The sequence below is a fragment of the Cetorhinus maximus genome, chromosome 23 (assembly GCF_964194155.1).
Source record: "Cetorhinus maximus chromosome 23, sCetMax3.hap1.1, whole genome shotgun sequence".
Lineage (NCBI taxonomy): Eukaryota > Metazoa > Chordata > Chondrichthyes > Lamniformes > Cetorhinidae > Cetorhinus > Cetorhinus maximus.
The window spans coordinates 29,133,877-29,161,281 of record NC_135901.1 but is presented as its reverse complement, the minus strand read 5'-3'; the positions used below and the strand labels follow the sequence as shown (position 1 = coordinate 29,161,281).

Sequence of the window (27,405 nt, the reverse complement as noted above, 5' to 3'; positions counted from 1 at the left end):
TTTCCCTTTTGTTCTACCTGACCCTCCCCCCTTTCTCAAACCCATCACATTTCTCCCTCTCTGAAGTTCTGAGGTAGAGTCATATTGGACTCAAAACGTTAACTCTGTTTCCCTCACCAAAGATGCTGCCAGACCCGCTGAGCTTTTCCAACACTTTCTGTATTTATTTTAGATCTACCTGTCGTGGTAGGAACAATCACTTTTACTATCCAGGATAAAATAAATGTCCTTCATCGGCTTTTGTGGATCATTTCAGTGGAAATGTGCACTCCCAGGCTCAAAGAGCATCAGCCTGCTGGAAGCAAAGTTGCGAGACCGGCCAGTCCAGCAGAAAGAAACCCTCCAACCCTCCCACTTCACCAACTGTCAGAATGAACATGGTTCAGTCCTGTTCTGTTGAAGGGTCATTCGGACTCGAAACGTTAACTGTGCTCCTATCCACAGATGCTACCAGACCTGCTGAGTTTTTCCAGGTATTTCTGTTTTTGTTTTGGATTTCCAGCATCCGCAGTTTTTTGCTTTTATCTATGGTTCAGTCCTGGATGTGATTAACAGCAGCAAAAACAGCAGAATCCAACTCCTGTAATCATTTGCGAATTCACTGGTGCCTCGACAGGTGGGGTGACTGAGTGAATCCTTTCCCACATTCAGAGCAGGTGAACGGCCTCCTGGCAGTGTGAAGTCGCTGGTGTTTATGCAGCTCAGATGAATTACTGAATCCTTTCCCACACTCAGAGCAGGTGAATGGCCTCTCCCCGGTGTGAATTCGCTGGTGTTTATGCAGGTCGGATGAATTACTGAATCCCTTCTCACATTGAGAGCAGGTGAACGGCCTCTCCCCGGTGTGAACTTGCTGGTGTTTATACAGGTCGGATGAATTACTGAATCCCTTCCCACACTCAGAACAGGTGAATGGCCTCTCCCCAGTGTGAACTCGCCGGTGTAGCTGCAGGCTGGATAACCGACTGAATCCGTTTCCACACTCAGGGGCAGGTGAACGCCCTCTCCCCAGTGTGAACTCGCTTGTGTTTCTGCATGTTGGATGAATGACTGAATCCCTTCCCACACTCGGAGCAGGTGAACGGTCTCTCCCCGGTGTGAACTCGCTGGTGTTTATACAGGTCGGATGAATTACTGAATCCCTTCTCACATTGAGAGCAGGTGAACGGCCTCTTCCCAGTGTGAACTCACTTGTGTTTCTGCAGGTTGGATGAATGACTGAATCCCTTCCCACACTCGGAGCAGGTGAACGGTCTCTCCCCAGTGTGAACTCGCTGGTGTTTATGCAGGTCGGATGAATTACTGAATGCCTTCCCACACTCGGAACAGGTGAATGGTGTCTCCCCAGTGTGAACTCGCTGGTGTGTCAGCAGGGTGGATGAATCAATAAATGCCTTACCACACACAGAGCAGGTGAACTGTCTCTCCCCGGTATGAACTCGCTGGTGTCGCAGCAGGTTGGATGAATCAACAAATCCCTTCCCACATTCAAAGCAGGTGAACAGCCTCTCCCCAGTGTGAACTCACTTGTGTTTATGCAGGTCGGATGAATTACTGAATCCCTTCCCACATTCAGAACAGATAAATGGCCTCTCCCCAGTGTGAATTCGCTGGTGTGACTGCAGGCTGGATAACTGACTGAACCCATTCCCACACACAGAGCAGGTGAACGGCCTCTCCCCAGTGTGAATTCGCTGGTGTGTCAGCAGATTGGATGAATGAGCGAATCCCTCCCCACACACAGAGCAGATGAATGGCCTCTCCCCAGTATGACTGCATCGGTGAGCTTCCAGCTCAGATGGGGATCTGAATCCTTTCCCACAGTTCCACGGTTTCTCCATGGTGCGCGTGCCCTTGTGTCTCTCCAGATCCGATGATCAGTTGAAGACTTGTCCTCACATAGGACATGTGTAATGTCTGTCCTTACTGTGAGTGGTGTGATATTCTTTCAGGCTGTGTAACTGGTTAAAGCTCTTTCCCCAGTCAGTACACTGGAACACTCTCACTCGGGTGTCTGTGTCTTGGTACTTTTCCAGTCACACTGATGTTTAAAATCTTTTGAAGCAGACAGAACAGACAAATATTTCTCCTTCTAGATTCAAAGGCTGATGATATTCAGGTCCCGATGAATTGAGTGACTGTCAGATCTTGACGTTTGGTTTGAGATTTCTGTCTGGAAATCCTCCTCTTCTAACGTTGACAAAAGTCATCATTCCCCCTCTATTCTCACTCTGCTGTAATGTACACCCAACAATACTGCACTAAAATTCTGTGTAATACACAGAACTCTATCACATGATTAGGGATACATGGGGCTGTGGGGAGGAACTTTATTTCAGGAGCAAGTGGTGATGATCTGGAACCCACTGCTGACAGGAATGGTGGATGCAGAGATGGTCACTAATTTAAAAATGAAATTGGATGGACACTTGAAGGAAATAAACTTGCAGAGGAATGGGGAGATAGAGGGGGAATGGGGCTGACTGGATTGCTCTACAGAGAATCGCCTGGACTTGAGTTGTCAAACGGGCTCCTTCTGTGCCGTACTGACTCTATGGTTGCAAATACATAACGCAGCTACAGTCCTATATTACAAGGCTGGAAAGGATAAGAAATGAACTTAATTACAGAACTATAAATAATATATCTAAAGAGTCCCCAATCACAACATTAGACATATCTATGTCCTCCATTATTATATTGTCCAGAGGGGCAAAATACTTACAAAAGAAAATATGGGACACTTCAGCCGTTGGGCTGGAAGCATGGGTGGTGGGGCCGGGGGGATGGTGGGAAGATGGTGACCAAGAAAGTGGGTTAGGGGAGTTTTGGTTTCAAGGAGCGGGGGGTGGGGAGAAGGGTCTTAAGACAATAATATTGGGAGGGGTGGTGGGTTTTAAAATGAACGAAAACTTACAACTTATCTTGTTCAGTCACATCATCTCTCTGCTGGCCAACTCACTAACTTGCAGTCCCACTCGAATCACTCAAACTCACCCTGAACACTCCAGTGATCAGGTTCCCACAGGCTGTCCTAAAAATACAGGACAAAAGGTAAAATAAGGAGCAATCCCTTAAAATACAGGACAGTTAATTACCCTGAAATTGTCCCCTTAAATGTCAGCCATGTCCTGGGGAAACCACTCCTTTAATTGTGAACCTTAGGAAAGAGGCCATCCTTTTAGCCAGACAAATAAATGTGTCAAGCTGAGGGAGCAAAGGATGTCAATGTCTTTAAGAGGGAGAGAGAGACCCGGGCCAACCTTTCCAGAGTCTGCAGCCTCCCTGGATTCACTTCCTTTCCCTTCAGTTCCTGCAAGTCAATAATTTGCCCCCAGAATGAGAAAAGAAATGGAAAGGGGGAAACATTGATTTCCTCACAGATGTTGCCCAGAGGAGGAAGTTTTAGTCTGTAGCTCATTGTCCAACTTCCGCGTTATGACGCCCACAATGGAACCCTGCCTGAATCAGCCAATACGAATCACTCTGCTGTGCGGTGATGTCCTCGGGTTCCAGACTGCCGGCCAGGCGCTTGGACACAGGAGCTCCGCCCCCACCCATTGTTCCCCCTCCCCCATCACCTCCTCGAGCCAAAGTGTCCAGGCAACCGGCTGACGGCTCCGGCCAGAGCGAGAAGCTGCTCGGAGAACTCGGGAGAGGGGAAGCTGCGCATGTGCAGGGGAGAACCCGCCCCCTTTCCCTTCATGCTCAGGAGTTGACCAATGGGAAAACCTGGAGGACCTGAAGGACTCCGGTCCTCCAGCCAATCAGAGCGCAGGCTTTGTGTGAATGAAGATTGAGCTTCACACAGGCTAAAACTTCCTCCTGTGTCAAACATCTGTGAGTAAAACACTTTCTTTTCTCCCCCTTTCCATTTCTTTTCTCATTCTGGGGGGAAATTGTTGACTTGCAGGAACTGAAGGGAAAGGAAGTTAATCCAGGGAGGGTGCAGAATCTGGAAAGGTTGGCCCAGGTCTCTCTCTCTCTTAAAGACATTGACATCCTTTGCTCCCTCAGCTTGACACATTTATTTGTCTGGCTAAAAGGATGGTCTCTTTCCTAATGTTCACAATTAAAGGGGTGGTTTCCCCAGCAGATGGCTGACATTTAAGGGGCCAGTAAATTAAGATAGGACAGAGTCTAGTGCTGTTTTCTGGTGCATATTAAATATATTATTTATGGTTCTCTGATAAAATACATTTATTCTTATTTCTGTATTTTGTACTATCGCAACCTAACATACATTTTATATATTTCCAGTCACAGGGGTCATAGCAACTATGTTCTGAATTTGTTTCTCGTGTTGTTGTAAGTCGTGTCCACTCACTGCCTGAATAAAATTCTTCCTCACTCCCCCACCACCATATCGCTAATCAAGTCTAACATGACTATATTGCACACAATGTTTTCCAGTAATATAGACAGATATAGGGTTAGCAGCCTGCATGAAGATTATCAGGTCTGTGTGTCCAGGACAGGAAATGGTGAGCATGATCTGACGATCAGCATTGACTAACATCTTCAGCAGTTGAAAGGGTGTACATTAGATACAGGAGAGAGAGAATGAAGGGAGAGTGTGTGGGATGGAGATTTACAGCTTTTGGGTAACAAGAGAGGAAAGAATATTCCATAGAATCTAGAATAGTTCTGAATTTCTATCCTGTACTGACAGTGCTGACTTTTGTAAATTCCTTTTACAGGGTATTAGAAGGGGAAGATTTACAGACAGAAATCTCAAACCAAACATCAGATGAAGATCTTACAGAGTCACTCGATTCATTGGGGCCTGAATATCATTGGCCTTTGAATCTAGAAGGAAGAATCTTTATCTGTTCTGTCTGCTTCAAAAGATTTTAAACATCAGTGTGACTGGAAAAATACCAAGGCAGACACACCCGAGTGAGAGTGTTCCAATGCATTGACTGTGGAAAGAGCTTTTACCAATTACACAGCCTGAAAAAAACATCACACCATTGATAGCGGGGAGAGTCCATACACGTGTCCTATGTATGGACGAGGCTTCAACTGATCATTGAACCTGAAGAGGGACATGGACATGCGCACCATGGAGAAACCATGGAAATGTGGGAACTGTGAGAAAGGATACTGGTTCCCATCTGAGCTGGAAACTCATCAACATGTTCACACCGGCGAGAGGCTGTTCACCTGCCCTGTGTGTGAGAAGTGATTCAGTGGTTCATCCCTTCTGCAGGCACATCAGCGAGTTCATGCTGTGGAGAGGCCATTCACTAGCTCTGAGTTTGGGAAGGGTTTCAGTGACTTAGCCACCCAGCAGAATCACCAAAGAATTCACAGCGGGGAGAAGCCATTCACCTGCTCTGTGTGTGGGAGGGGATTCACGCAGTCATCCAACCTGCTGAAACACCAGCGAGTTCACACTGGGGTGAGGCCATTCACCTGCTTTGAGTGTGGTAAGGGATTCATTAATTCATCCACCCTCCTGCTACACCAGCGAGTTCACACTGGGGAGAGGCCATTCACCTGCTCTGTTTGTGAGAAGGGATTCACTCAATCATCCAACCTCCTGACACACCACCGAGTTCACACTGAAGAGAGGTCATTCACCTGCTCTGAATGTGGTAAGGGTTTCACTCAGCTATACAACCTGCAGATGCACCAGCGCGTTCATACTGGGGAGAGGCCGTTCACCTGCTCTGTTTGTGGGAAGGGATTCACTCAGTCATCTAACCTCCTTACACACCAGTGAGTTCACAGCAGGGAAAGGCCATACACCTGCTCTGAGTGTAGGAAGGGATTCAGTCCGTCATCCCACCTACGAACACACCAGGGAATTCACACCGGGGAGAGGCCATACATCTGCTCTGAGTGTGGGAAGGAATTCATAGATTCATCCCATCTGCTGACACACCAGCGAATTCACACTGGGGAAAGACCGTTCACCTGTTCTGAATGTGGGAAGGGATTCACTCAGCTAACCACCCTGCAGAAACACCAGCGAGTTCACACCGGAGAGAGGCCATTCACCTGCTCTGTGTGTGGGAAGGGATTCACTCAAATATCCAACCTACTGAGACACCAGCGAGTTCACAAGTGATTCCAGGGGTTCGATTCTGCTGTTTTTGCTGCTGTTAATCCCATCCAGGACTGAAGCAAGTTGACCCTTACAGTTGGCAAGGAGGGAGGGGCAGAAATAGTGGCTGTGTCATTTTTTTATCTTCTCCTGAGAGGGCAGATGGGCCCTTTGTTTAACAACTCACCCAAAAGACAGCACCTCCAACAGTGCAGAGCTCCCTCGGTGCTGGCACTTGGAAAATTGGCTTTGATTTTTATGCTTGGGTTCCTTGAACTGGGATTTGAACCAACAACCTTCTGACCCAGAGGTGAGAGTGCTACCCACTGAGCCACGGCTGACACAATGGACAATAGAAAGTTAGGAAGGGAAAGTTACCCTTGAAAAGCCACCACCCTTTGCCTCCAACTACTAAATCTAATAATAAAAACTCCAGTATAAATAATATATATTTATTGACAAATGTTGAAGTGTTGTGTTACAAACATGAGGTTCTGTATGATTGTTATGTTTTGAGACTGTATTTTCACTTTAGGGTAAAATGGAGGAATGAAGGGGGGTGATGTGAGCTGTTCTGAACTCCGCTAATATCAAACCCGGTGTCTTGACTGTTAAAGATTAAAGGGAGCCCCAGGTTATTTTACTGGAAAGAGGGTGCAGGGTGGTCACACCTGTAGAAGACGGCAAAAGCATCTCTGCTGACAGTGGATCCACTTTCCGTGTCCAAAATCCCAGGAAGATGTTGAAAATTTCAGATTTTATAAACGGTTATACTTTAATTGTATATTTAATTTCAAGATAGAATGAAGTTAGGAGTCTAAAGGATAGCTAATTGACATGTCTACCTGGATACGAGGCCCATGTGGTTCCCGTTGCCATAGAAATTGGCTTTGAGAGGGGAAGGGTGCATAGACCATAAGACCATAAGACATAGGAGCATAAATTAGGCCATTTGGCCCTTCGAGTCTGCTCCACCATTCAATCATGGCTGATAAGTTTCTCAACCCCATTCTCCCGCCTTCTCCCCGTAACCTTTGATCCCCTTACCAATGAAGAACCTATCTATCTCGGTCTTAAATACACCCAATGACCTGGCCTCCACAGCCTTCTGTGGCAATGAATTCCATAGATTCACCACTCTCTGGCTAAAGAAGTTTCTCCTCAGCTCTGTTCTAAAAGGTCTTCTCTTTACTCTGAGGCTGTGCCCTCGGGTCCTAGTCTCTCCTACTAATGGAAACATCTTCCCCATGTCCACTCTATCCAGGCCTTTCAGTATTCTGTAAGTTTCAATCAGATCCCCCCTCATCCTTCTAAACTCCATCGAGTATAGACCCAGAGTTCTCAAACGTTCCTCATTTGTTAAGCCTTTCATTTCTGGGATCGTTCTGGTGAACCTCCTCTGGACCCTCTCCAGGGCCACCACATCCTTCCTGAGATACAGGGCCCAAAATTGCTCACAATATTCTAAATGTGCTCTGACCAGAGCCTTATAAAGCCTGAGCAGCACATCCCTGCTTTTATATTCTAGTCCTCTTGAAATAAATGCCAACATTGCATTGGCCTTCCTAACTACCGACTCAACCTGCAAGTTAACCTTAAGAGAATCCTGGACTAGGACTCCCAAGTCCCTTTGCACTCCAGATTTCTGAATTCTCTCCCCATTTAGAAAATAGTGTATGCCTCTATTCTTCCTACCAAAGTGCATGACCTCACACTTTCCCAGGTTGTATTCCATCTGCCACTTTTTTGCCTATTCTCCTAACCTGTCCAAATCCTTCTGCAGCCTCCCCACCTCCTTAAAAGTACCTGTCCCTCCACCTATCTTTGTATCATCTGCAAACTTAGCCAGGATGCCCTCAGTTCCTTCATCTAGATCATTAATGTATAAAGTGAAAAGTTGTGGTCCCAACACTGACCCCTGCGGAACTCCACTAGTCACCGGCCACCATCCTGAGAAGGACCCCCTTATCCCCACTCTCTGCCTCTTTGTACCTTGTACCCTGCCATTGTACGATTGGATTGGAAGGTCCTCAAAGATATCCCTGCATTTCACAGACAGATCTGTCTGCCAGGATTTATAGAGAGAGGGAACAGATAGAGGTGACAAGTGTGCATAGTTCACCATGCAGCAATGTGGGTGGGACTTCACACTCAGATTGAAAAGACCAGATATGTGAGGATTGAAAACAAGGCTGGAAGATTCACCTTGCTTGAGTTAGAGGGAGAATCCTCAGGAGAACCTTCACGGTGAAAGTCAGTTCTGGCATTAAAAATTGCCAGACTTGGCAAAGAAAAGAATGGAAGTAAACCCTTGGGAGCGAAGGATCACTTTGGACTGGTTCTGGGAGTATTGAATGTCTACTTCAGGAACAGAGTAAAATATAACGGTGGAGTAGGATTTTTAATTGTGTCACAAGTTAAATAGCAGAATTCAGTTTTATAGTTTAAGCTATACTTTGCCTACAAACACAGAGTTTAGTCAATGTTGCTTCTAGTTTGTTTGCTGCAGTAAAAGTCATAAAACTTGAAGTCTTGTTGTGTGATCCCTTAATTTGTTCACTGGGAATTTGAATTTCTTTTTAGAAGTTACCAGTCTTTACAGAGATCCTAACATTTGGTTTAGAGGCACAAGTTTCAATTTCCCATTTGAGCCTCCAGCACCTTTCTGTCTCTCTATTGCTCATGTCAGTGACAGAACTGAGGGCTGAATTTAGCTGAGAATAACGGGGCCTGCACCCCAGTTGAAAACTGCCTTGGGCGTTGCACTAATAGAGAGACAGGAAGGTGCTGGAGGACTGACTAGGAAATGGGCCTCCAACCAATCGGAGCAGGGAAGGGGGTGACCGGGGCTGATGGTGATGTGACCCCACAGGTTCGGTGTCCAAAGCGGGGAGTCATGGGAACAGGGTACAGAGGAGCCAAAGAGAAACAATTTGGGTCCAGAACATTTTGCACATCCTTTTACTCTGGTTGTCTTTGATCACCAAGCTATTTCTGTTTTCTTAACCATTTTCCATTTCATTGATAAACTTTTGTCAATAAAAATTTTTGGTTGTTTTGGACTTCTGATTAAATCTATGCATTTCAGGGAAAGTGTGTGAGACGGGTTGACAGGCTGTTTAACAAAAAGTGAGACCCTCTAAGGTAATTGACAAAGGGGCCAGAGGGGGAGATGAGATTTTATTTCTCTTTTGACACACAATGTTGGAAAATGGGGCTCAGGGAGTCCATCGTGATTTACTAATTTATCCAAGTTCTTTGAGGAAGTAACAAGAAATATGGATAAAGGGGAACTTGTAGATGTGGTTTATTTACATTTCCAGAAGGTATTTCACAAGATGTCACAGCAAAGGTTACTACACAAAATAAGAACTAGTGGTGGAGGGGGTAACATATTAGCATGGGTAGAGGATTGGTTAGCAAACAGGAAACAGTGAATAGGCATAAATGGGTCATTTTCGCTTTGGTAAGATGTGACAAGTGGAGTGCCACAGGAGATCAGCACTGAGCCCTCAACCATTTACAATCTATATCAATGACTTGGGTGATGGAATCGAATGTATGGCATCTAAATTTGCTGATGACACACAGGTACAAAGGAAAATAATTTGTGAAGAGGACTTAAGGAGCCTGAAAAGGGATATGGATAGGTTAAGTGAGTGGGCAAAAAAATGACAGATGGAATATAACGTGGGAAAATGTGAACTTGTCCAGTTTGGCAGGAAGAATAAAAAAAGCCCATATTATTTAAAGAGAGAGAGATTACAGAACTTTGAGGTATGGAGGGATCTGGGTGACCTGGTACATGAACCACAAAAAATATGCAGGTATAGCAAGTGATTATAAAGGCAAATGACATGCTGGTGTTTATTGCGAGGGGAATGCAATATAAAAGTAGGGATGTTTTCCTGCAGTTGTACAGGGCCTTGGTGAGACCACATTTCAAGTACTGTGTACAATTTTGGTCTCCTTATTTAAGAAGTGACATAATTGCACACAAAGCAATTCAGAGAAGGTTCACTTGCCTGATTCCTGGAATGAGGGGGTTATCCTCTGAGGAAAGGTTGGGCAGGTTAGGCCTGTATCCATTGGAGTTCAGAAGAATGAGAGATGATCTTATTGCAACTTATAAGATCCTGAGGGGACTTGAAAGGGTAGGTGCTGAAAGGATGTTTCCCCTTGTTGGAGAGAAGAGACATAGAGGACACAGTTTAAAAATGTGTCTCCCATTTAAGACGGAGATGAGGAGAAATTTGTTCTCTCGGGGGGTTCCGAACCTGTGGAACTCCTTTCCCCAGAGAGCGGTGGAGGCCGGGTCACTGAATAGTTTGAAGGCTGAGTTTGTTAGATTCTTGATTGACAAGGGAGTGAAAGGGTTTCGGGGGTGGGAAGGAAAGTGGATTGAGGCCACAAGCAGATCAGCCATGATCTTATTGAATGGTGGAGCAGGCCCGAGGGGCCGAATGGCCTACTCCTGCTCCTAATTTGTATGTATGTAACCCTTTATCCCCTTTTCCAAACTCCGAAATGATTCACAGTGAAAGCCCTTATTGGTGACAGTGGTTAGATTTTATTCAGTATAAATAAGACCTGACACATGCTCATGTCTGAGCAGTAGTGTCAAAGTGCAGCAGCATTACCATTACACTGTGGGGTAGAAGCACCATCTCCACGTAAATGCTCCCTGGTCTGCCCCAGATGCCATGGCACCAGTCAATGCAATATGTAAAACCTCTACAAATCTCTGTGCTCGGGGAATCCCTTCTGATACTTTTTTACATCACAACATCTATGGAGACAGATTTAACCCAATCATTGCCGAGCTAACATTTGAACGGACCAATTACAAAACCTGTCATTGAACTATCTGTACCCGCCCAAGCCACGTCAAACTCTTAAACAATTGGCTTCCCACGCTCTGTCCCTGGTGCAGGGAGTCAGCATTCCCATGCCAAGTAGTGAAAACATTGTGGCCTTGACAGCCAGGTGTCGTCTAGGATTCAAGGCACTCTTGTCTTCTCTGTCCTCTGGGAGCTGTTCATCTCCCTGTTCCCACATAGCAAGTCGTCTGTTCTCAGCTCTGCCAGATTTCTGCTGAAGTTTGGCCCCTTTTACACCTTTCGGATCAATAAAACATTTGGTCAATGAAGAGCCAAACCACAATTTCCCATCCTGTCACCTGTCAACCATCCTCACCCAGAGAGTAATCACAACAGGAATAAAAACAGGAGAAGTGTAACAATCAAATTAAAAATAAATGCACAGCCAGTCATAGTTTTTTCTTCAGTTTTCACTAATTAGCAAGAAAACCCGAAGTAGGGGGTCCCCCAGGATTCTTACAGTCCACACCTTGGGGGGAGGAGAGCTCTCTCTCCGACCCCTCACTCAATTTCACTCCGTTATTTTCTATTTCTGTTCTGGCCCCACCTGGGGTAACATCTATTCGAACTTTTCCTCTCCTGAAGGAGTGCTGTGAGTTCTAGGTTACTAGTACATAAGGACATATGCTTCAAGCAGCAGATCAAGTATGGATGTAAAAGATTCTCCAGCTTTCTTCTTACCCCTGTCCAACTTGTGGACAGTTCTTACTTCGTATTATTTCTCCCAAGCACTTAATTGCCCCATTCCAAATTTATTATCACTTTTACTTCAATTTTACTTACTTTGTGACCATGACCAGTGTGTTTAATTCTATCCTGACTATTTTAAAGTTAATTTCTCTCTGGAGTGTGTGTCAGTGACTTGATGATGTCAAAATGTTCTCTCATTCCTCTGGCCACATTCACCATTTGATATCATGCTGTTTGTCAAGTAGCTGTGTCTGTTTGGGACCCATCCCTCAGTGCATTTCACCAGGAATTTCCCAGTATTATTTGGTCAACATGTAATGATTCACATCTGCACATTCACACCGGTCTCCCAATAGCACACCACACATTCTTGCCTTTCAGGCCATCTTATCAAAAGATCAAAGTGGGTGTCTGTCTCGAGATCATCACTTATCTCTCCCAACATGGTCCTGATATTTCAGGCAGTGGCCAGGCTCTCAAATGTGCTTAACGTTAAAAAATAAGTTAATTGGGAAAGGATACAAATATAGGCAAGAGAAAGTGATCAGCTTATTCATTTCACCTACAAATTCCTGACTTTCACTGGAATGTAGGTGGATACCAGGTTGATATATTCCACTGAACTAAACCCAAGATGAGTTATTCTGATTCATTTACAGTCCAGTACAATATTTTTAGAATATCTTGAAACAGAAATTAAACATTCCCATTGTATTTCAGTTATTAACATATTCTGTTTGTTTGTTCTTTATTTTAAATGACAGACTGGGGTTATTCTCCTTGGAGCAAAGGAGGTTGAGGGGAGATTTGATGGAGGTGTACAAGATTATGACAGGTTTAGATAAGGTGGATAAAGAAAAGCTGTACCCGTTAGCTGATGGTACAAGACGAGGGGACACAGAGTGATGTTTCTCGGCAGGAGGTGCAGGGAGGAGGTGAGGAAGCACATTTCTACACAGTGTGTGGTAATGAGCTGGAACTCACTGTCTGTGAGGATTGAGGGTGGTGGAATTGGAGAAGATGACTAATTTCAAAGGGAAATTGGATGGGCACCTGAGGGGAATAAACTTTCACGGATACTGTAATAGAATGGGGCAATTGAGCTGACTGCTTTCCTCTACAGAGTCAGCATTCACTCGATGGGCTGAATGGCCTACTTCTCTGCCCTCATGATTTTGTGATCGAAAGAGAACAATTTCAGCGGCTCCAGTCTCTCCAACTAACTGAAGTCCCTTATCCCTGGTGCCATTCTCGTCAATCTCCTCTGCACCCTCTCTAAGAACTTCATATCTTTCCTCAAGTGTGGGGCTCAGATATAGGGTTCCATTCTAGAGGGATAAAATTGAAAAGCAGGGAGGTTATGTTCAACTTGTTTCGAACCATGGTTAGACTACACTGGGAGTACTGTCAACATCTGTGATCTCCATTTAGAAAAAGGAAATAGAGGCACTGGAGAAGGAGCAACAAAGATTCACAAGAATAATAGCAGAAATTAGAGCATTTAACCCTCAGGAAAGGCTGGGGCTGCTTTTCCCTCGAAAAGAGAAGACTGAAGGGTGACCTGATGGAAGTCTTTAAGATGATGAAGGTGTTCAATAATCCAATAGGGATTTCATGAGAAAGTTCTTTACCCAGCGAGTAGTGAGAACTTGGAAGTCACTACCGCAGCGAGTGGTTGAGGTGAATAGCATGAATACATTTAAGGGGAAGCTAGATACATACATGGTGGAGAAAGGAATAGAAGGATATGCTGATGGGGGGAGATGAATAGGGATGTGTGGAGGCTCATGTGTAGTATAAATACTGACATAGACCAATTGAGCCGACTGGCCTGGCCCTGTGCTGTAGGCTCAATGGAACAGAGACAAATGTATTTATTTTAGATCTACCTGGAGTGGTAGGAAAAACACTATTTACTGTCCAGGATAAAATAAATGTCCTTCATCAGCTTTTGTGGATCATTTCAGTGGAAATGTGCAGCACTCCCAGGCTCAAAGAACATCAGCAACTGGAAACAAAGTTGTGAGACCGGCCAGTCCAGCAGAAAGAAACCCTCCGATCCTTTCACTTCACCAAGTGTCAGAATGAACATGGTTCAGTCCTGGATGTGATTAACAGCAGCAAAAACAGCAGAATCCAACCCCTGGAATCACTTGTGAACTCGCTGGTGTCTCCGCAGGTTGGATAACTGAGTGAATCCTTTTCCACACACAGAGCAGATGCATGGCCTCTCCCCAGTGTGAACTCGCTGGTGTCTCAGCAGGTGTTGTGACTGAGTGAATCCTTTCCCACACACGGAACAAGTGAACGGCCTCTCCCCAGTGTGAATGCGCTGGTGTGTCAGCAGAGTGGATAACTGATTGAATCCCTTCCCACATTCAGAGCAGATGTATGGCCTCTCCCCAGTGTGAACTGGCTGGTGTCTCAGTAGGGTGGATGAATCACTGAATCCCATCCCACACACGGAGCAGGTGAATGGCCTCTCCCCGGTGTGAACTCGCTGGTGTCTCAGCAGGCCGGATGAATCACTGAATCCCTTCCCACACTCAGAGCAGGTGAAAGGTCTCTCTTCATTGTGAATGCGCTGGTGGCCCATCAATTCCCGAGAACTTTTGAAGCCACTACCACAGTCTGAGCATTTAAACGGTCTCTCATTCGTGTGAGTGACATGGTGTTGCAGCAGGTGGGATAACTGCTTGAATCCCATCCCACACTCGGAGCAGGTGAACGGCCTCTCCCCAGTGTGAACTCGCTGGTGTGTCAGCAGGCTCGATAAATTACTGAATCCCTTCTCACACTCAGAGCAGGTGAACGGCCTCTCCTGGTTGTGAAGTTGCTGGTGTGTCTGCAGATTGGATAACTGAGTGAATCCCTTCCCACATGTAGAGCAGGTGAAAGGCCTCTCCCCAGAGTGAGCTCGCCGGTGCCTCCGCAGGGCAGAAGAATCACTGAGTCCCTTCCCACACTCAGAGCAGATGAATGGCCTCTCCCCAGTGTGACTGCGTTGATGAGTTTCCAGCTTGGATGGGTACTTGAATCCCTTCCCACAGTCCCTACATTTCCACAGTTTTGCCATGGTGCGGGCCTCCGTGTGCCTTTCCAGGTTTGCAATTAGTTGTAGCGTTGTTCACACACAGAACACGTGTACAGTCTCTTCCCGCTGTGAATGGTCATGTTTTTTCAGGCTGTGTAACTGGTTAAAGCTCCTTCCACAGTCAATGCACTGGAACACTCTCACCCGGGTGTGTGTGAGACTCAGTGCTTTTCCAGTGACACTGGTGTTTAAAACCTTTCAAAGCCGACAGAATGGACAAACATTTCTCCTACTAGATTCAAAAGCTGATGATGTTCGGTTCCCATGAAGTGAGTGACTCTGTCAGATCTTGATGTGATGTTTTGTGTGAGACTTCTCTTTGAAAATACTCCCCTCTTATCTACTGTAGAAGAAGATTACAAAAGGCATCACTGTCAGTACAACACAGAAATTCAGAACAGACAATTCTAGTTTCTATGGATCACTCTTTCCTCTCTCATTCCCCAGAAGCTGTAAATCTCCGTCCCACACACTCTCCTTCAATTCTTACTCTCCTGTACCTAATATACACCCTCCCAATTCTCCGGAAGGTGCTGATTCATGCTGATCGACAGGACAATGCAGTTCACTTGTTGCCCTGGACACAAGAGATCTGAAAATCTTCCTGCATCATCATTGGGACAGTATCACTTGGTTAAGACACAGGGTCGATGTGAGGAAGCAGGCGGTCATTACCTCGAACTCGCGGCCTACGAGGATGGTGGAAGCAGAGACAATCAATGATTTCAAAATCAAACTGGATGGACACATGAAGAAAAAAAACTTGCGGGGGATCAGGGATATGTAGGGGGAATGGGACTGACTGGATTGCTCCACAGAGAGTCGGCATAGACTCAGTTGCCAAATGGACTCCTCCTGTGCCGTAATGAATGAAAATATATAACCTAGTTACAGTACTATTACACAACGAGAAATAATAATAAAATTTATTTTATTACAGAACCATCAATAATATATCTAATATGTACCATATAACATTAGACATATCTCTGTCCACTTAAATGCCAGCCAGCTCCGAGGGAAATTACCCCTTTCATTGTGAACATTAGGAAAGAGACCATCCTTTTAGCCAGACAAATAAATGTGTCAAGCTGAGGGAGCAAAGGATGTCAATGTCTTTAAGAGAGAGAGAGAGACCTGGGCCAACCTTTCCAGAGTCTGCAACTTCCCTGGATTCACTTTCTTTCCCTTCAGTTCCTGCAAGTCAACAATTTACCCCCAGAATGAGAAAAGAAATAGAAAGGGGGAGAAAAGAAAGTGTTTTACTCACAGATGTTGGACACAGTAGGAAGTTTTAGTCTGTGTGAAGCTCAATCTGCGTTCACACAAAGTCCGCGCTCTGATTGGCTGGAGGACCAGAGTCCTTCCGGTCCTCCAATTCTTCCCATTGGTCAATACCCCCCATGAACAATGGGTGGGAGCGAGGCTCCCGTGTCCGCGCGCCAGTCCGACAGATGACGTCACAGCGGAGCAGATTGATTTCTATTGCTTGATTCAGGCAGGTTTCCGTTATCGACATCACAATGACTGAGAGGGGCGTTCCCGGCACTCAGTGTCCTATTGGGAGCAATACCACTGGTTACGGAATGAAAATACTGCGGATTGGACAATAGATCAGCGCGGCTGGCGGTAAAAGTCTCTCCCACGCACACGTAGGCTCAGGTTCCGATCACTGATTGGCTATATGTGGGGAATTGACCATTGGCACAGCTGGAGGACCGGAAGGGCACGATTTCTCCAGCCAATCAGAGCGCGCGCTTTTTGCCACTGGTCACATGGAGCTTCTCCCATTAATAAAAAAAATTGCGGATGCTGGAAATTGAAAACAAAAACAGAAATACCTGGAAAAACTCAGCAGGTCTGGCAGCATCGGCGGAGAAGAACAAAGTTGACGTTTCGAGTCCTCATGACCCTTCAACAACTTTTCTACTTAGTTCTGTTGAAGGGCCATGAGGACTCGAAACGTCAACTTTGTTCTTCTCCGCCGATGCTGCCAGACCTGCTGAGTTTTTCCAGGTATTTCTGTTTTTGTTTTGAGCTTCTCCCATTGTCTGAATGCGGAAGTTGGACATTGACCTTGTTCACCTGCTCATCATTGCCCAGCAAAGCTGCTGCTGCTCCTCTCTCAGAATGAAGATTGAGCTTCACACAGACTAAAACTTCCTCCTGTGTCCAACATCAGCGAGTAAAACACTTTTTTTTCTCTCCCTTTCCATTTCTCTTCTCATTCTGGGGGGAAATTGTTGACTTGTAGGAACTGAAGGGAAAGGAAGTGAATCCAGGGAGGGTGCAGACTCTGGAAAGGTTGGCCCAGGTCTCTCTCTTTCTCTCTCTTAAAAACATTGATATCCTTTGCTCCCTCAGATTGACACATTTTATTTGCCTGGAGAAAAGGATGGTCTATTTCCTAATGTTCACAATTAAAGGGGTGGTTTCCGCAGGAGATGGTTGACATTTAAGGGGATAGTAAATTAATATAGGACAGAGATTGTCTAGTATTGCCCTGTGGACACATCAGCGAGTTCACAATGGGGAGAGGCCATTCACCTGCTGTGAGTGTGGGAAGAGATTCAGTCATTCATTTCACTTAAGGATACATCAACGGGTTCATACTGGTGAGAGGCCGTTCACCTGCTCAGTGTGTGGGAAGGAATTCAGTAATTCATCCGCCCTGCAGACACACCAGCCAGTTCATACCGGGGAGAGGCCGTTCACCTGCTCCGAATGTGGGAAGGGATTCAGTAATGCATTCAATTTGCTGACTCATCAGTGAGTTCACACTGGAGAGAGGCCTTTCATCTGCTCCGAGTGTGGGAAAGGATTCACTCAGATGTTGCACTTGCTGAGACACCAGCGAGTTCACAAGTGATTGTGGGGGTTGGATTCTGCTGTTAATCACATCCAGGACTGAACCATGTTCATCCTGACACTTGGTGAAGTGGGAGGGTCGGAAGGTTTCTTTCTGCTGGACTGGCCAGTCTCACAACTTTGCTTCCAGTGGCTGATGCTCTTTGAGCCTGGGAGTGCCCATTTCCACTAAAATGATCCACAAAAGCTGATGAAGGACATTTGTTTTATCCTGGATAGTAAATAGTTTTTTCTACCACTACAAGTAGATCTAAACTAAATACAGGGAGTGATGCTGGTGTTCTGGTAATATCACTGGACTAGTAATCCAGGGGCCCAGGATACTACTCTGGGGACATGGGTTCAAATCCCACCACGGCAGCTGCTGCAATTTAAATTCAGCGAATAAATTTGGAACACAAAGCTCGTCTCAATAACGGTGGCCATGAAAATACCATTGATTGTTGTAAAAACACATCTGGTTCACTAATGTCCTGAGGGAAGGAAATCTGCCATCCTTACCTGGCCTGGCCTGCATGTGACTCCAGACCCACAGCAATGTAGTTGATTCTTAATTGCCCTCAGTTCAAGGGAAATGAGCGATGGGTAACAAATGCTGTCCTTGCCAGTGATGCCCACATCCCATGAAAGAATAAATTTAAAAAGTTACATTTGTCTCTGTTCCATTGAGTCTACAGCACAGGGCCGGGCCAGGCGGCTCAGTTGGCCTCTGTCAGTATTTATGTTCCACATGAGCCTCCACCCACCCCTCTTCATCTCCCTGCATCAGCATATCCTTTTATTCCTTTCTCCCTCATGTATACACCTAGCTTCCCCTTAAATGTATTCCTACTATTCACTTCAACCACCTGATGTAGAGTGGTTAACAGTATCCAGCCAAGAATCTTCAACTCAGTTGAACTTGTCTGTCTTTGGAAACCAGAGAGGCTGAGATGAGAAGGATTGATCCGGCTCTATTTTCCTCCATGCCAAAGCTCCGTGGGTGAGAACCTCCAGGCATGTACTGGGACTAGAGATCTGCCTTCACACGAAGGAACTCAAGATCAACTGTGTCGAAACCCTGTGAACTTTATCCTTTCTCTTTATGAAGTCTATTCTCCCAAGCCCATTGCTGCGGAGACCCTGTCTGTTTGTCCTTTGTGTGCATATGTGTGTGTGTGTGTGTGTGTGTGCATGTGTGTGTGTACAGACTACAAACAATACAAAATTAGAAAGGGAAAGTCGCACTTCTCCACCAGTGCCTAAATCTAAAAATAAACAACCCGCAGTAAAAACAAGTGTTAGATGGACAAATGTTGAAGTGTTGGTTCAGAGCCACAAGTTTTCACTTCCCATTTGAGCCTCCAGAACCTTTCTGTCTCTCTCTATTGCTCGTGTCAGTGACAGCCAGGCGATGGAGCTGAGGGCTGAATTTAGCTGAGAATAACGGGGCCTGTACCCCAGTTGGGAAACTGCCATGGACGTCACACTGATAGAGAAACAGGAAGGTAGCTGGAGGACTGACTGGGAAATGGGCCTCCAACCAATCAGGGCACGGGAGGGGGTGACCAGGGCTGATGGTGACCCGACCCCCGGGGTTCAGTGTCCCTGTGTCCAAAGTGGGGAGTCATGGGAACAGGGTACAGAGGAGCTGAAGAGAAACCATTTGGGTCCAGAATATTGTGCACATCCTTTTACTCTGGTTGTCTTTGATCCCCAAGTAATTTTCTGTTTTTTTTTTAACCATGTTCAATTTCATGAATAAACTTTTATCAGTAAAAATATCTGATTTTGCTGTACTTTTCACAATTAGATTTCTGCACTTTAGGGAAAGTGGGTGAGAGGGGTTGGCAGGCTCTTTAACAGAAAGTGAGTCCCTCTAAGGCAGAGGTGGGGAACCCCTGGCCTGGGGGCCCTTGCCCGTGGGGAGATTTTGAAATCTGACCCCCAGTGTACTGCACTCTGGACCAGCCACCACCACGTTCTGATGCCTGAACCTTGGCCGCAGTCACCAGAGGCTCAGGTTGTGGGGAGAGAGCGAGGCCCGAGATCCAGGAGCAGGAGTGCAGGGCAGGGACAGGAAGCTGCCGGCTGCCGATCGGATGGTGGAGTGTGAGTAACCTGGGGTGGTGGAGAAAGGGAGCAGGACACCCGGCTCCATCGACGGCTCACCCCCCTCCCCCTCCCAGTTCCACTGGTGCCCAGGACAGGGGCTCAGCCCCTGCCGACTGAGGAAGAGGCCCAGGCTCCAGGCCCAGGAGAGGCGATGGCGTAGTGGTGTTGTTGCTGGACTAGTAATCCAGGGACCCAGGGTCGTGCTCTGGGGACCCGGGTTTCAATCCTACCTCAGCAAATGGCAGAATTTGAATTGAATAAAAATATGGAATTAAAAGTCTGATGATGACCATGGAAGCATTATCGATTGGTGTAAAAACCCATCTGGTTCACTAATGCCTTTTAGGGAAGGAAATCTGCCGTCCTTACCTGGTCTGGCCTACATGTGACTCCAGACCCACAGCAATGTGGTTGACTCTTAAATGCCCTCTGAACTAGGGGGCAACTGTGGATGGTTAATGAATGCCGGCCTGGCCAGCAACACCCGCATCCCATGAATGAGTAAAAAAAGGTGCAGCCTCGGACTGGGGGTTGGCCAGAGCCTTGGGTTGTTGAGTCACAACCCTGAGCTGATTTGGGGGTGAGACAGAGTGGGAAAGGAGAGGGAGAGAGACAGAGTGGGAAAGGTGAGAGAGACAGACAGAATGGGAAAGGTGAGAGACAGACAGAATGGGAAAGGAAGAGAGAGAGACAGAACAGGAAAGGAGAGCGCGACACACAAAAGAGAGACAGAGTTGGGGAGAGAAAAAACCAGTCCTGAGCAGCAACATCATCAGTGCCCACAGACATAACAAGGCTCATTCAGGAAAAGCAAATTCAGCTATCACTTTAGAGCAGTGGGTGTGTTGAACATTTCTGTTTTCTGTGTTGATTTTTATGTGAGTGACTGTTGATAAGAAAAAGGTTCCCAGATCCTGCTTGAAGGTTATTGGCAAAGGAGCCAGAGGGGAGATGAGATTTTATTTTTTGACATAGTGAGTTGTTCTGATCTTCTTGAAAGCAGATTCAATAGTATCTTTCCAAAGGGTAAATACTTGAAAGGGAAGAATTTGCTGGGCTGTGGGGAAAGAGCAGAGCAGTTGGATGAATCAGAGAGTCCTTTCAAAGAGATGGCAGGGGCACGATGAGCTGAATGGACTCCTCCTGCAGCCTGTGAATCTGAGCCTCCTGCAGGTTAAAAGGGACAGATTTCATTTCAGCCTCTTCCCTGAATCTGTATTTAAAGAGACAGGTTTCTGTTCAGCTGAGTGACCGATATAACAATGTCTCCACATCTCTGTATAATTAAACATCGAACAAAGCCTTGCTTAGCCGATTATAGTCAACAGCCTTCCTGTAGCTCTCTCTGGACACAGCAAGGAAGTGTTTGACTGCTTAACAATAAATAAATGGGTCATTTTCGGGTTGGTAAGATGTGACAAGTGGAGTGCTACAGGAGATCTGTGCTGGGCCCTCAACCATTTACAATCTATATCAGTGACTTGGATGACAGGATCAAATGTATGGTGGCTAAATTTGCTGATGACATAGAGATATAGAGGAAAATAATTTGTGAAGAGGATTTAAGGAGTCTGCAAAGGGATATGGTTGAGTGAGTGGGCAAAAATTTGGCAGATGGAGCATAATGTGGGAAAATGTGAACTTGTCCACTTTGGCAGGAAGGATAAAAAAAACAGCATATTATTAAAATGGAGATTGCAGAACTCTGAGGTACAGCAAGTGATTAGGAAGGCAAATGGCATGTTGGTTTTTATTGCAAGGAGAATGGAATTGAAAATTCGGGATGTTTTCCTGCAGCTAAACAGGGCCTTGGTGAGACCACATTTCGAGGATTGTGCACAATTTTGGTCTCCTTATTTAAGAAATGACACAATTGCTATTGTAGCAGTGGAGGTTGGGTCACTGAATATTGTTAAGGCTGAGTTTGATAGATTCTTGATTGCTGAGGATGAGAAAGGGGACAGGGGTGAGGAAGGAGAGTGAAGTTGAGACCATAATCAGATCAGCCATGATCTTATTGAATGGTGAAGCAGGCTCGAGGGGCTGAATGGCCTACTCCTGCTCCTAATTAGTATGTATTAACCTGAAATGATTCACAGTGATAACCCTTATTGGTGACAGTGGTTAGATTTTATTCAGTATAAATAAGACCTGACACATGCTCATCTCTGAGCAGTAGTATCAAAGTGCAGCAGCATTACCATTACACTCTGGGGTAGAAGCACCATCTCCACGTAAATGCTCCCTGGTCTGCCCCAGGTGCCATGGCACCAGTCAATGCAATATGTAAAACCTCTACAAATCTCTGTGCTCGGGGAATCCCTTCTGATACTTTTTTACATCACAAAGTCTGTGGAGACTGATTTATTGCTGAGCTAACATTTGAACAGACCAATTACAAAACCTGTCATTGAACCATCTGTACCTGCCCAAGCCACGTCAAACTCTCAAACAATTGGATTCCCACTCTCCGTCCCCAGTACAGGGAGTCAGCATTCCCATGCCAAGCAGTGAAAACATGGTGGCCTTGACACCCAGGTGTCGTCTAGGATTCAAGGCACTCTTGTTTTCTCTGTCCTGTGGGAGCTGTTCCTCTTTCCTGTTCCCACATAGCAAGTCATCTGTTCTCAGCTCTGTCAGATTTCTGAAGTTTGGCCCCTTTTACACCTTTCGGATCAATAAAACATTTGGTCAATGAAGACCCAAACCACAATTTCCCATCCGGTCACCTGTCAATCATCTTCACCCAGAGAGTAATCACAGGAGAAGTGTAACAATCAAATTTAAAATCAATGCACAGCCTGTCATAGCTTTTAATTCAGTGTTCACTAATTAGCAAGAAAACCCGAAGTAGAGGCTCCCCCAGGATTCTTACTGTCCACACCTTGAAGGGGAGGAGAACTCTCTCTCCGACCCCTCACTCAATTTCACTCCGTTATTTTCCGGTTCTCTTCTGGCCCTGCCTGGGGCAACATCTACTCGATCTTTTCTTCTCCTGAAGGAGCACCGTGAGTTCTAGGTTACTAGTACATAAGGACATATGCTTCAAGGAACAGATCAAGCATGGATGTAAAAGATTCTCCAGCTCTCTCCTTACCCCTGTCCAACTTGTGGACAGTTCTCACTCAGTATTATTTCTCCCAAGCCCTTAATTGGCCCAATCTAAATGTTTATCTTTGTTACTTCAATTTTACTCACATTTTGACTGTCCAGTGTGTTTATACTATCCTGATTGTTTTAAATTCAGTTTCTCTCTGGAGTGTGTTGGTGCCTTGATGTTGTCAAAATATTGTCTCATTCTCTTGGTCACATTAACCATTTCATGTCATGTTGTTTGTCAAGTAGCTGCACATGTTTGGGACCCGTTCCTCAGTCCACTTCACCATGAATTTACGCGTCCTATTGTCTTCACATGTAACAAATCACATCTGCACACTCACACCGGTATCCCAATGTCAGGCCACATATTCTGAACTTTCAGGTGCGCTTATCAAAAGATCAAAGCGAGTGTCTGTCTTTGCTTATCTCCCCCTGTTATGGTCCTGATATTTCAGGTGGTGGCCAGGTTGTCAAATGTGGTTTTGTTTAAAACAAAATTCATAGGTAAGGATGTAAATATCTCCCAGAGAAATCTATCAACTTATTCATCTCATCTACACCTCCCTGACTTTCACTAGAATGTAGGTGGATACCAGATTGATACATTCCACTGATCACCCGGGTGAGTTACTCCAATTCCTTTACTGTCCAAGACAATATATTCATCATATCTTTAAAACAGAAATCAATTGATTTCAGGCATTAACATATTTTGCTTGCTCTTTATTTTAGTTGGAGTTGTTCTCCTTCTAGCAAAGGAGGTTGAGGGGAGATTTGATAGAGGTGTACAAGATTATGACAGGTTTAGATAAGGTGGACAAAGAAAAGCTGTTCCCATCAGCTGATTGTACAGAGATGAGAGGGACAGATTTAAGGTTTTGGGCAGGAGATGCAGGGGGGATGTGAGGAGGAATATTTTTACTCAGCGAGTGGTAATGACCTGGAACTGACTGCCAATGAGGATGCTGGAAGTAGAGACGATGAACAAAAGGCAATTGGATGGGCACTTGAAGGAAATATGGACTTGATGGGCAGAACGGCCTCCTTGTAAGTCCTAATGACTCCATGTTCCAAAGACAGAAATTTCAGTTGCTCCAGTCTCTCCAACTAACTGAAGTTCCTCATCCCTGGTGCCATTCTTGTAAATCTCCTCTGCACCCTCTCTAAGAATTTCACATCTTTCCTAAAGCGTGGGGCCCAGATATAGGGTTCCATTCTAGAGGGATAGAAGTGAAAAGCAGGGAGGTTATGTTCAACTTGTTTCGAATCATGGTTAGACTACACTGGGAGTACTGTCAACATTTGTCTTCTCCATTTAGAAAAAGGAAATGGAAGCACTGGAGAAGGGGCAACAAAGATTCACAAGATTAATACCAGAACTGAGAGCATTTAACCCTCAGGAAAGGCTGGGGCTGCTTTTCTCTTGAAAAGAGAAGACTGAAGGGTGACCTGATGGAAGTCTTTAAGATGATGAAGGGGTTCAATAATCCAATCGGGATTTCATGAGAAACCTGTTTACCCAGCGAATGGTGAGAATGTGGAACTCGCTACCACAGCGAGTGGTTGAGGTGAATAGCATGAATACATTTAAGGGGAAGCTAGATAAATACATGAGGTAGAAAGGAATAGAAGGAAATGCTGATGGGGGAGATAAAGAGGGGTGAGTGGAGGCTCATGTGGATCATAAATACTGACAGAGACCAATTGAGCCGACTAGCCTGGCCCTGTGCTGTAGGCTCAATGGAACAGAGACAAATGTATTTATTTTAGATCTACCTGTCATGGTAGGAAAAACACTATTTACTGTCCAGGATAAAATAAATGTCCTTCATCAGCTTTTGTGGATCATTTCACTGGGAATGTGCACTCCCAGGCTCAAAGAGCATCAGCCACTGGAAAGTAGTGAGACCGGCCAGTCCAGCAGAAAGAAACCCTCCGACTTCACCAACTGTCAGAATGAAAGTAGTTCAGTCCTGGATGTGATTAACAGCAGCTGTAACAGCAGAATTCAACTCCTGGAATCGCTTGTGAACTCGCTGGTGTCTCAGCAGGTGTGAAAGCTGAATGAATCCCTTCCCACACTCAGAGCAGCTAAACGGCCTCTCCCCAGTGTGAACTCGTTGGTGTTTCTGCAGGCTCGATAACAGACTGAATCCCTTCCCACACTCTGAACAGAAGAATGGTTTCTCCCCAATGTGAACTCGCTGATGTGTCAGCAGGTTGGATAACTTAACAAATCCCTTCCCACACTCACTGCAGCTGAATGGCCTCTCACTGGTGTGAACTCGCTGGTGTGTCAGCAGGTTAGATGAATGAGTGAATCCCTTCCCACACTCAGGGCAGGTGAAAGGCCTTTCTCCGGTGTGGCCTCGCTGGTGCTTCCGCAGGTTGGATGAATCAGTGAATCCCTTCCCACACACGGAGCAGGTGAACGGCCTTTTCCTGGTGTGAACTCGCTGATGTGTGAACAGGTTCGATGACTGAGTGAATCCCTTCCCACACTCAGAGCAGATGAACGGCCTCTCCACAGTGTGAACTCGCTGATGTGTCAGCAGGTGGGATAACTGGGGGAATCCTTTCCCACATACAGAGCAGGTGAACGGCCTCTCCCTGGTGTGAACTCGCTGGTGTGTCAGCAGGTTGGATGAATTACTGAATCCCTTCCCACATTTGGAGCAGGTGAACGGCCTCTACCCGGTGTGAAGTCACTGGTGTATCAGAAGGTCAGATGAATTAGTGAACCCCTTCCCACACTCGGAGCAGGTGAATGGCCTCTCGCCAGTGTGACTGCATCGATGAATTTCCAGCTGAAATGGAGTACAGAATCCCTTCCCACAGTCCTCACATTTCCAGGGTTTCCTCATGGCATGGGCGATCTGTGCCTCTTGAGGTTTGATAGTCAGTTAAAAGTCACGTGCATACACAGCAGAGCTGTACGGTTTCTCCCCGCTGTGAATGGTGTGATGTTTTTTCAGCCTGTGTAACTGGTTAAAGCTCTTTCCACAGTCAGTGCACTGGAACACTCTCACTTGGGTGTGTGTGTGCCTCAGTGCTTTTCCAGTCACACTGATGTTTAAAATCTTCTGAAGCAGGCAGAATAGACAAACATTTCTCCTTCTAGCTTCAAAGGTCAATTATATTCAAGTCCTGATGAATCAAGTGACTCTCAATTCTTGATGTGATGTTTGGTTTGAGATTTCAGTTTGCTCAACCTCCCTTTCCAATATCCTGTGAAATAATTTTACAAAAGTCATCACTGTCAGTACAGGATTGAAATTCAGAACAGACAATTCTAATTCCTGTGGAACATTCTTTCCTGTCATTCTCCAAAAGTTGTAAATCTCTATCCCACACACTCCCTCCATTCTCATTCTGCTGTACCCAATAGACACCCAATGGTGCTGCACTATAAATATGTGTAGTATACAGTACTCTATTACATGGTTACAGATACCTGGGGATGTGAGGGAGAACTTTATTTTGACAGCCAGTGGTGATGACCTGGAATTCATTGCCTACGAGGGTGGTGGAAGGAGATTGAAAGTCATCGATTTCAAAATGAAATTGGAAGGGCACTTGAAGGAATTACACTTTCAGGAGCATGGGGATATAGAGGGGGAATCGGACTGACTAGATTGCTCCACAGGGTGTCAACATTGTTGGACTTCTTCTGTGCTGTAATGAGTCTATGACTGAAAATATATAACGAAGCTGCAGGACTATATTACAAGACTGGAAATAATGTTAATTTTTTTCATTACAGAGCCATAAATAATATATTTAATATTTACCATGTAACAACACAAGACATATCTCTAAAAACTCAGCAGGTCTGGCAGCATCGGCGGAGAAGAAAAGAGTTGACGTTTCGAGTCCTCATGACCCTTCAGCAGAACTGAGTAAAGTTAGGAGAGGGGTGAAAAAATATTATCTTAATTTTTCCCCCCTCTCCTAACTTTACTCAGTTCTGCTGAAGGGTCATGAGGACTCGAAACGTCAACTCTTTTCTTCTCCGCCGATGCTGCCAGACCTGCTGAGTTTTTCCAGGTAATTCTGTTTTTGTTTTGGATTTCCAGCATCCGCAGTAATTTTTTGTTTTTATCTAGACATATCTCTGACCAATATTAATTTACTGTCCCTTAAATGTCAGCCATCTCCTGGGGAAACCACCCCTTTAATTGTGAACATTATGAAAGAGACCATCCTTTTAGCCAGACAAATAAATGTGTAAAGCTGAGGGAGCAAAGGATGTCAATGTCTTTAAGAGAGTGAGAGAGAGAGAGACCTGGGCCAAACTTTCCAGAGTCTGCACCCTCCCTGGATTCACTTCCTTTCCCTTCAGTTCCTGCAAGTCAACAAATAGCCCCCTGAATGAGAAAAGAAATGGAAAGGTGGAGAAAAGAAAGTGTTTTACTCACAGATGTTGGACACAGGAGGAAGTTTTAGTCTGTGTGAAGCTCAATCTTCATTTAGAGAGAGGAGCAGCAGCAGCTTTGCTGGGCAGAAATCAGCATGTGAACAAGCTCATTGTCCAACTTCCGCAGTTGTCTAACTGGGGAAAGCTCTGAATGGCTGGAGGACGAGACCTTCCAGTGGTCCAGCCTTTCCCATTGGTCAATCCCTGGCAT

The 27,405-nt window shown here is 45.6% G+C and overlaps 6 protein-coding genes and 1 pseudogene across 12 annotated transcripts in view; 3 read left to right on the top strand and 4 right to left on the bottom strand.

Moving 5' to 3' along the window:
• The window catches only part of LOC144697082 (uncharacterized), a 303,267-nt gene extending 280,647 nt beyond the window's left edge, over positions 1–22,620 (bottom strand). The window contains exons 1-2 of one of the 3 annotated variants that reach the window (XM_078568897.1): positions 22,561–22,620; positions 13,632–15,056 (exon numbers count right to left, since the gene is read on the bottom strand). In XM_078568897.1, the coding sequence (XP_078425023.1) occupies positions 13,772–14,698 (927 nt within the window). In that variant the 5' untranslated portion in view covers positions 14,699–15,056; positions 22,561–22,620 and the 3' untranslated portion in view covers positions 13,632–13,771. Of the gene's footprint in view, positions 1–10,604; positions 11,170–13,511; positions 15,179–22,560 lie in introns of those variants that run through there. The other 2 variants (XM_078568896.1, XM_078568895.1) reach the window with 2 other exon arrangements.
• Positions 1–27,405, top strand: part of LOC144697284 (uncharacterized) — a 555,771-nt gene that overhangs the window by 23,477 nt on the left and 504,889 nt on the right. The window lies entirely within an intron of this gene.
• The window catches only part of LOC144697128 (uncharacterized), a 386,815-nt gene that overhangs the window by 37,264 nt on the left and 322,146 nt on the right, over positions 1–27,405 (bottom strand). The window contains exon 1 of one of the 2 annotated variants that reach the window (XM_078568965.1): positions 27,196–27,253. The exons of the other annotated variant lie outside the window; for it this stretch is intronic. The gene's annotated coding sequence lies outside the window, so the exon portion shown is untranslated. Of the gene's footprint in view, positions 1–27,195; positions 27,254–27,405 lie in introns of those variants that run through there. 2 annotated transcript variants of the gene reach the window in all.
• The window catches only part of LOC144697251 (uncharacterized), a 248,138-nt gene that overhangs the window by 57,965 nt on the left and 162,768 nt on the right, over positions 1–27,405 (top strand). The window lies entirely within an intron of this gene.
• Positions 1–27,405, top strand: part of LOC144697178 (uncharacterized) — a 685,261-nt gene that overhangs the window by 506,845 nt on the left and 151,011 nt on the right. The window contains exon 3 of one of the 2 annotated variants that reach the window (XR_013580313.1): positions 17,671–19,056. The exons of the other annotated variant lie outside the window; for it this stretch is intronic. The gene's annotated coding sequence lies outside the window, so the exon portion shown is untranslated. Of the gene's footprint in view, positions 1–17,670; positions 19,057–27,405 lie in introns of those variants that run through there. 2 annotated transcript variants of the gene reach the window in all.
• On the bottom strand, positions 984–27,405 carry LOC144697948 (uncharacterized; annotated as a pseudogene).
• Positions 1,505–2,206, bottom strand: LOC144697350 (uncharacterized). The gene has a single exon (XM_078569342.1). It carries the CDS (start codon positions 1,839–1,841, stop codon positions 1,524–1,526), a length of 318 nt encoding a protein of 105 aa, XP_078425468.1. The 5' UTR covers positions 1,842–2,206; the 3' UTR covers positions 1,505–1,523.

Excerpts from the sequence above, each read along its gene's own strand:
- LOC144697350 (XM_078569342.1), bottom strand. The coding sequence starts at position 1,841 with ATGGAGAAACCGTGGAACTGTGGGAAAGGATTCAGATCCCCATCTGAG.